The following is an 8,974-nucleotide window of genomic DNA, read 5'->3' on the forward strand; positions in this document are numbered from 1 at the left end:
CGGCGCCGCCGCGGCGTCGGTGGCCTGCGACGCGGACGGCGCGGCGGGGCCGGCGGCGCCCGAGCGCGCGGGCTGCTGGGACAGCCACCAGCGGCTGGGGCTGGGGGTGGGCGCGCCGGTGCGGGCCATGGACGTCGCGGCCTTGGCGATGGCGGTGGCCAGGGACTCCACCACACTCTGCTGGGCGCCGACAGAGGCGGACCAGGAGGTAGTTGTTAGCATGAGAATGAATAATCGGTTGGCCAAGCATTAGAAGCACCCGCAGGAAGTAAATGTGCGAGGGCTTCCGGATGATGCTTCAGTCAGGTGGCTCCCCTCCCGACCGTTATGCAGACCGCACTGCTGTGCGCGGGCCGGCTGCAGAACGCGCACCTGGGCCGGGAACTCAAACGAAACGCCGCCCGTCGTCGCCACAGACGCCGCGCCGGCGCCGGGCGTGTCCAGGCGGCTGCCGACGCCCATCAGGGGCGCGAACCGCCCATAGCCGATGGGCGCGCTCGGCGACGGCGCCGCGGTCGTCGCGCCGCCGGGCGACGCGGCCGCGGCCGCGGCTCCGGGCTGCTCCGCGGCGGCGGCGGCTGCGAGCGCAGCTGCAATGTCCATTGTCGGCTCGCCGGCGTCCACGGCTGCCGCTGGGCTGCTCGCACGCTCTTGCGGCGCTGGCTCGTTGGCAGCCCCGTCGCCCGCACCTGAGTTAGGCAGGCCAAAGCAGAGGGAGCCGCACGCGGTAGACGGCGAGGCTCCGTTGGCGGCCCCGCTGCGCAGCGCCGACGGCTGCGGCGAGCGGCTGGGGGATGCGCACGGCGCGGCTGCCTCCGCGCCAGCGCTGGTCGGGGCGGGCACTGCGCTGCCAAAGCTGATGGAGCCCTGTGGCACCCCCGTGGATGATGGGGATGGCGGCGCAGCAACCGACGGCGCAGCGGCCCTCGGCGAGTGCCGCGGGCTGGCGGCTGGCGGCGGGGACGCCGCGCCCGCTGCGCTGCGCAGCGCCGACGACTGCGGCGACCGGCTGGCGGGCGAGTGCGGCGCGGCTGCAGCAGCGCTGGTCGGCGCAGGCACAGCGCTGCCAAAGCTGATGGAGCCCTGCGGCACCCCCGTGGATGACGGGGATGACGGCGCAGCGGCCAATGGCGCGGCAGCCCGCGGCGAGCGCCGTGGGCTGCCTGCCGGCGGCAGGGACGCCGCGGCCGGTGAACGCCTGGCAGGCGAGTGCGGCGCGGCTGCAGCAGCGCCCACGCTGGTCGGCGCGGGCACTGCGCTGCCAAAGCTGATGGAGCCCTGCGGCACCCCCATGGATGACGGGGATGACGGCGCAGCGGCCAATGGCGCGTCAGCCCGCGGCGAGCGCCGTGGGCTGCCTGCCGGCGGCAGGGACGCCGCGCCCTCAGCGGCGCCAGGCGCGGCGGCGGCGGCGGCCGGCGGCGGCGCGCCGCTGCGGTGCGCCGCTTTCAGGTGCACTCCGGGGGATTTGAGGCTCGACCCAGTGGCCTGCAGCCACGCCGCGAACGTGGAAGCACCTCCTGCAGCCGCAGCGGCGCCCGCGGGCGCCGCGCCGGCGGCCGGCGGCGTCTTGGAACGTGCCCGCTGCGGCTGCGGCGCGCCAGCGCTGGCTGCCGGCGCAGCCGCAGGCTTCGACGCCCCAGCCGCAGGCTTGGCCGCGGCGCCGCGCAGGGGCGAACGCGGGGGCTTGGGGATGCGGGACGGCAGTGTTGCCACAGCAGAGGCTGTTGAATTGCCGCCGACCGCAGCCGCAGACCTGGCAGGGCCTCCCTTTGCAGCGCTCTTAGGGCTGCGCGGCGGCGGCGTACGGCGCGCCGCCGGCTGCGAAGCCGGCGCCGGTGCCGGCTCCGGGGCCTTGGGGGCAGCAGGAGCCTCTTCAACAGTGACCGGGTCTGGGTCTTGGGCCGCCGAGGGCTGGTCGAATCGCGGCAGCGGCGGGGGTGCGCTGCCACGCACGCGGATGCCGCGGGGCGCGGCGTCTGCAGAGGGGCCGGGGACCGGCAGCGCATGGGTGGTTGCTTCAGCACAGGCTCTGCTCTCCAGCTGCACAGGGGCATACCCAGCAGACCGGCCAGGCGAGCGTTGGCACAGCTTGCTGCCAGCAAAGTTATTGCAAACAGCTGTGCGCCACAGGGCTCACCGCCGGCCCTGACGGAGCACTGCCCGACAGTGCTGGGTCCCGCCAGTGTGGTTCCCGCGCTGCCCGGCGTCAGCGAGACGCTGCACGACGCGGCGGAGGCCATCGGCGTCGCCGCGGCACCCGACGGCGCGGCCATCATGTTGCCCGCCTTGCTGCCGAGGCCTGCGGCTGCATGGCACCAGAGGGTTGGAGGAGGTTGCATGGCGGAGTCACCACCATCATCATCAGGGGGAGAACCGCCCTCTCTGGGCATTGGCACACTTTGGGAGCCCGTTCACAGGCGATTGCACAACAATGTGATGCATAATGTGCTTCCATCCATCCATCGGGCTCTGTTGCAACCCTACCAAAAGTAGATGGAACGCTGCCTCTGCCTGTGGCTGTGATCTTAACCATATCCAGTGTGGTAACACTCGGCACTTCTGCGTTGGCTCACCAGGGCCAAGGGGTGAGGGGCGCGTCACAGGCGGTCGCCCTGCGCCAGGCGTCTGCGCCATGCCATCCCTGAGGCTCACTTCTGGCCCTACGGCGTGTGCAGCATTGACAGGCCCTAAGCATGACTGAGTATTCATGACAGAGTTTTGAGGATGGATTCCAAGAAGGGGCATTGGGGGCCGGTCCAATACCATGAGGGTTCGCACCATGCAGATGGCAGTGCGGCGCCACAAGCTCAAACGCATGGCGAGGCCACATGGCAGCCGCTCGGCACCTGAAGGCGCTGGCTGGGTGCGTGCCGGGCCCTCGGCAGCCGCATCCACCGCCTGGTTGCTCGTGGCGCCGCTCGCGGGGCCGACGCTGCCAGGTGTGGCCGGCTTGGCGGAGCCGAACGCCCAAGCTCCGAAGGTAACGTCCTTCCCGCCCGCCGGCGTCCGGCCTGCGGATTGCAGCCCGCCGGGCAGCGGTGTATGTGTACCATATACATGCTTCCTCCTGCGCTGTCGAAGCGTTCCCAGCGGCCCCACTGCCATCAGCAGCATGCGCTGAGCTGCCATCCTCCGGATCCACCTACTGTACCTGTTGGTGGCGCATTGGCGGGCGTGATAGCGCTCCCACCCCACTCCCCAAAACTGGCCACGCTGCCGGCAGCGCTACCTGCGAGTCGGGTTGAGAAGGGATGGTGGGAGGCAAAAAGTCCACCTGTGCTCGTGGCGCATTGATGCGCAGGGCGACAACGCGCCATGTCGCGCGCATCGCCTGCACAGCATTCCAATGTGCGCAGTGTTGGCCCAAGTAAAGCTTCAAATATAATCACATGCTCACTCTTGGGGCACGACCCGGCGCTCCTAGCTGGGCTCTTGGCTGGGCTCCGAGGGGCCGCATCAGGTAGTCGGGCGAGCTCCAAGGTGGGATCCATGGCCTGATCATCTCCCTTGGGTGCTGCTGCGGTGTCGGATGGCGCAGCGAAACGGTTGCCGGGCGAGCACGGGCACTCCCAAATTTGAACGATCTGAACCCTCACTACGCCGCGCACGGCCACGTAGGGCGCCGCACCTGGATCCATAGCGTTGTTCACACCCGTAGTAGGAGTCGCGGCCAACGGGTCGCCCCACCAGCTCGGCAGGGACGAATTCGAGCTCATGTCGATGAAATCCTGCCTGCGTTCATCGTCGACCTGTGTAAGTATTAATGCAGAATGGAGGTTCGGACTGTGCTTGCCTGCTGTTTGTTTAGCTCGCTCACATGCATGCTTTGGGAAACCTGACATGTCAACAACGAGCAGCAGCAAGCAGGGGGCAGCGTCGGAACTCTGCAGACTGCAGACCGAACATGCGGAGAATTGCTGCAACTGGTGCACGCTATCATAGGGATTTGCCATACCAATACTAACCACTTGAGTCTTTTCGACACTGCACGCGCCTGCCACTTGATTGCTCGAGCAGTGCCTTTTTCCCCAAATCCACAGTCCTGCGTGCCTTGCTTGCCCTCCTTACCTACACTGACAAGCCAACATGGGTCTGGGCGGTTACGCGGACAGAACCAAAGCAAACTTGAGCCTCCCCAATCATCGCCCTGCAGTTCTCGTGCTTGCCTTGACATGTCACGCAGCAGGTTTCTACTACCGCCATACGCAGGCTCCTCGTCAACACCAAATCGGAAATAGCGCAGCTAGGCAGCACTCTCGCCATGCACGCACAAGGCGGCGCAGTTGTCAGATTTGAACATCAAGGGGTCTGGAGGCAAATGGAAGTTCCCTTCAATGCTCCGCCGCATCCACTTCCAGCTTCGGCAACCTGCATCGGCGCTCATAGTGTCGTACAATGCGACTGGCGAGCAGCTGGTTTGCGAAAGCGACGTGTTCTGGCCATCGCATGGCCCCGGCTCGTCATTCCGCGGAAAGGGCCCAATGGGCCTGTCCTGTCCTAAAGCTCCGGCGTGGACATGCCCCCGCCGCCTCACGCAAACCACACATCCCTGGGCATTCCGCCTTTGGCAGCTTACACTCAGAAACGAAGAAAAGAGCTGGCAAGTAAGGCAGGTGCCGCAGTGTTGGCAGCAAAAAGCTACCTTTTTGGCGCAGCCGAACCCCCCTTGCGCCCGTGTTGCTGGCCTGTGTTGAGTGCAGAGCGCCGCTGGCCCAGCCCGCGAAAGCAATGTGGATCTGAAAGCACAGCAGTCAGAAAAGTCATTGGTGGTTTAGAAGCCGCCGCCTGGACGATCATTGCACGCCATGCGGCCGCGCATTGCTGGGTTTGAGGTGCGCATGGCCTCGAGCAGGCATGGGCAAGTAAGGGCACCTGCCCTGCCCTGCGCAGCACCATGAGTGACGCACTCTTTCCCCCCAGTAAAAACAGCACCCCACGGCCTCTGTATGCCGTCCCTCCCCTAAAGCGGTACGAGCCAGCTGTGTCGTGCATGCGCCGCGGGAAGCACTGAGATAGAGGAAAATCCACAGGTGGCCAGGCGCGGGCACACCGCCGCCACGCCGCTGCACCCTGGGGCTGCACAGCCCGTCAAAGGGGCAAACGCCGTGCCATGCAGCGCGCGCCACGGGCCTGCTGCGGGCCCCCGGCGCATCCCGCGACTCGGGTGCCCCTGCGCCCGACGGCAGTGGCGGGCGTCCATGCTGCTGCCGCCCTAGGGCACACTGCGAAGAAGTTCTTCACGAGTCGGCGTCTTCAACCTTGGCGTCGCCCTCGCGAGCTGCATCCGCATCCTGATCCTGCGTCGTAGGCACAAGCCCGCAGCGTGAGCCCAACACCGACCGTGGCGACTGCTGCAGCTCACCTTGGCCTGCAGTGCGAACAGCGAATCCACCAGCTGCTGCCACCACTTTTCCCGGCTCACGTCAGGCCGATCCCAAGGCGCCCTTGCTGTGCAGTGGACGTGATGCGCAGCGCGGCGCAGCAGCGCACTCGCCACTGCGGCGAACACGCCCATGCTGACGTGAGCCACTGCCGCACCCCGCACTGTGGCACGCGCGCACCTGCATGTCCGAGGTCCAGAGCGTGAGGTTGTCACGCAGCAGCTGCATGATGAGGGTGCTGTCCTTGTAGGACTCCTCGCCCAAGGTGTCCAGCTCTGCGATGGCCTCGTCAAACGCCTGGGCATTGATGGGCGATGCGCGACCAGGCCGCAAGCCGTCAGCAGGGCACGGCAGCAATGGCGGGCGGAAAGTGGGGCCGCGTGGCCAGAGTGGGTTGGGGTGGAAAAGCAGGGTGATGCCCAAGGCCTGCATACCGACTTCCCCCTGGACGTTCTTTGTCACTACCCGGGTGTGTGTACCTTCATTCAATGGCTCTTGGCTGACGCCATCCACTGTCGTCGCAAAGGGCTGCCGTCGACGATCATGGTCGACACTCGTAGCAAGAATACCATTCGCAGCCCGCTGCCACCGGAAAATGTGCTGAGGGAGGCAATCCTCGCTGCGCAAGACACCCACCCGCCCGGCCACCCACCTGCTTGGCGAGGTGGCAGGCGCGCTCCGGTGAGTTGAGAATCTCGTAGTAGAAGACCGAAAAGTTGAGCGCCAGGCCCAGGCGGATGGGGTGCGTGGGCGCCAGATCCACGAGCGCGATGTCCTGCCAGGATAAAGCGGGTTGGCACAACCAAAGGTGGGGCCTGAGGAAGGCTGTGTTGAAACTGCATGATATTTCCAGATGCCACAAACTTTTCTCAAATTTGCAGTTCCAACTGTGTAGCCAGCCGGTGTGCAGGAACAGAAACCCCTAGAGCATTGTTTGGCCCTTGCAGCTCAGGAAAGCATTTGTGCTGAATGCGGCGGCGCTCCTGCCAAGCTGCAAGGCCCAAATGACGGTTCATGTGCATGCTGCGACTGCGTCCAAATTGACAAATCCACTGCGTCCAAATAAACAAATCCACTTCAGGATTTGACGGCCACGGCGCAGCGGAACGTCCCAATCCCCACGACAACACCTTGCAATGCCAGGCGTTCGAGCTAGCTGGCTGCGCACCTGCGCGGCCTTGTACGCCAGCAGGGTGTGCTCCGCCGCCTCCTTGCGGTCCGCGCCCGTCTTAAACTCAGCCAGGTAGCGGTGGTAGTCGCCCTGCATGAAGAGGGGGGCAGAAAGTCAAGCCTGGAGCCAACATCAAGATCGCGTCGAGCGCGTGATGCTCCCTGTCACAGCCCTGTCGTCGCATGGCGAGCGCTGGTGAGCCACAAGGTCTTATGCCGCTTTGTAGACCCTGAGATATCCAGTCCTTTTTATGTGCGGCACATCATTTACTCCACTCACTCACGGCAGTTCTGGCGTGCTGCCCGCAGCATCACTTCAGCTGGGCACGCACCCCTTCACAGAGCAGGAGACAGCGTGTTGCACTGCTTTGCAGCATGCAGGCGCGCTGCCCTGCAAGCAAAGAGCCTCTCCTCGTCGTCGCGACATGCCGCACCTTCATCTTCAGGTAAAAGACCTTGCTTTCACCCGAGGAGGCCGTGGGGATAAGGTGCTCGTCCAGCAGCTGCAGGATGCTGGAGCAGATCTCGCTCAGCTCCTTCTCCACCTGTGCAGGCAATTACGTTGGTACATGAATATACATTGTGAATGTCGCCGTTGGCGGAGGGTTCACTAGAATGGAATACCCCTGACGAACCGCCCCAAACTATCATAACGTATACCCGTCGGATTTGCTCGAAGAGAGAGCGCCTTCCCAACACGGGACAAAATACCTCTACAATGTCTCTCTCTTAAGCCACTCACTACCCGCGGGACCACCAGGGACGGCTGGGAAGGACGGCCCCCACAACAGCGATCTGCCGGAACTGCCTCTCACCACTTGGCGGTACTTTTTGATCCTGTTCACGTGCTCCTCGTTGCCCTTGCTCTCCTCCTTCTGCTCTATGCTGCTGATGATGCGCCAGGAGGCGCGGCGGGCCCCAATGACGTTCTTGTAGGCCACGCTGAGCAGGTTGCGCTCCTCCACTGACAGCTCCTGATCATGGACCATCTTTGCCACTTTCTGCATCTCCTCTACCATCTCGTCGTACCTCTCCGCCTGGGGTTGACGGTGGGAGAGGCAGGCAGGGGAGGTGCACACACCACCAGCACGCACAGGCCGGAGTCGCAACACTGCTTCATCGGCACAGGGATGCAGCAACATTGCACATCGTTTCGTCGCAAAGCCCACAGCCCCACCTGCTCTGCCAGCTTGGCTCCGTAGACTGCCTCATCGCGATCCGCCATTTCGTCCCGCTCTTCCAACTCGTTCAAAACCTTTGAAGGCAGCTGTGTCAAACGGGAACGCAGCCTTGCAAGCGAGCTGCCAAACAAGGCGTGCTGTCTGCTGCGAGGGGCGTCGATCGAAGAAGCTGCGCACCAGCGAGGTACCGTACATGAAAGGGCCGCTAGCTAGCCCAGGCAACTGCGTTGTCTAGACACAGCGCATGTTGCGTGCTGGATTTGCTCAGCTGCTAGTGATCTTGGAACGATGACATGGACTCTGCTCTGCGAGCACATGCACCCAACACCTGCCACTCGGAATGCACCGCCGCCGCTTGCGAAGCTCCTTTGCTTGCCTGCTCGTACCTATGAGCTGACATAGTACTGCGTTTCATTTTCGATAAATTACGGTAAGCACACCCCCAATATGCTGTGGCTGTTGCGGGGCCCCGCGCGCCGTTTTGGGCACGACGAGTTTCGAGAGGGGGGTGCCGGTGATCAGGTGACCGCATGCCACACCAAGATGCTGCTGCTTCAGGCTGATTGTGTGTGGGCGCGATCGCATAGCATTCCGCCAATGGAACGGCACCCCCAGTGCTCTCCGGGTGTTGAGCTCTCCTAGTGGTGCCATTGCCATCAAGACTCAATGGGGCAGTTTGATTTGACGCTTGAGAGGGCCCCGCCATTGACAGGGTGTATCGCACGGCTATCTCCACGCTCACTCGCTGTAAGACGCGGCCTTGTGGCTGCGGTGCGGGCCTGGGGTATCGACACATGCGAGTAATCTGTACTCCCAGACCGGGCGGCTCACTTGCAAGTGCCAGGTTGGGAAGCAGGCAGCCGAGCCCCCCCCCTCCCCCGCGCCGTCAACCTCTGGAAGACGGAAGCAAAGGGCACAGTCTGAAATAAGTGAGATTGGCAGTCTGCGCGATCAGCTGGATCAGGTCTCAGACAACATACAGAATTGAAGAATTCAAAGCAATGGGCGAAGACTTTGTGTGCCTACTCTGTCAACCAGCTGGGATCAGCAACGGCATGTGAGACACCGAGCAGCAGCAGCAGCAGCAGCAGCAGCAGCAGCAGCAGCAGCAGCAGCAGCAGCAGCAGCAGCAGCAGCAGCAGCAGCAGCAGCAGCAGCAGCAGCAGCAACATCGGCAGGGGCGGGGGCGGTGGCGGCGGCAGCGGCGGCGGGGGTTGGGGCGATTGAGGATATCACTTG

General features: G+C 64.3%; 2 protein-coding genes across 2 annotated transcripts; one reads left to right on the plus strand and one right to left on the minus strand.

The window, feature by feature from the left end:
- Nucleotides 1-487: 487 nt before the first annotated feature.
- Nucleotides 488-2,592, plus strand: MNEG_7499 (hypothetical protein; the record flags this gene model as incomplete). Its single annotated transcript, XM_014044025.1, has 2 exons — nt 488-1,437; nt 2,580-2,592. 2 exons carry the CDS (start codon nt 488-490, stop codon nt 2,590-2,592), a joined length of 963 nt encoding a protein of 320 aa, XP_013899479.1.
- Nucleotides 2,593-5,240: 2,648 nt separating this feature from the next.
- On the minus strand, nt 5,241-7,779 carry MNEG_7500 (14-3-3-like protein; the record flags this gene model as incomplete). Its single annotated transcript, XM_014044026.1, has 7 exons — nt 5,241-5,300; nt 5,565-5,681; nt 6,037-6,159; nt 6,553-6,645; nt 6,989-7,099; nt 7,370-7,591; nt 7,732-7,779. The coding sequence occupies 7 exons, from the start codon at nt 7,777-7,779 to the stop codon at nt 5,241-5,243; spliced, it is 774 nt and encodes a 257-aa protein (XP_013899480.1).
- Between the last annotated feature and the right edge of the window lie 1,195 nt (nt 7,780-8,974).

This window comes from Monoraphidium neglectum (genome assembly GCF_000611645.1).
Source record: "Monoraphidium neglectum strain SAG 48.87 unplaced genomic scaffold scaffold01331, whole genome shotgun sequence".
Taxonomy (NCBI): Eukaryota; Viridiplantae; Chlorophyta; class Chlorophyceae; order Sphaeropleales; family Selenastraceae; genus Monoraphidium; species Monoraphidium neglectum.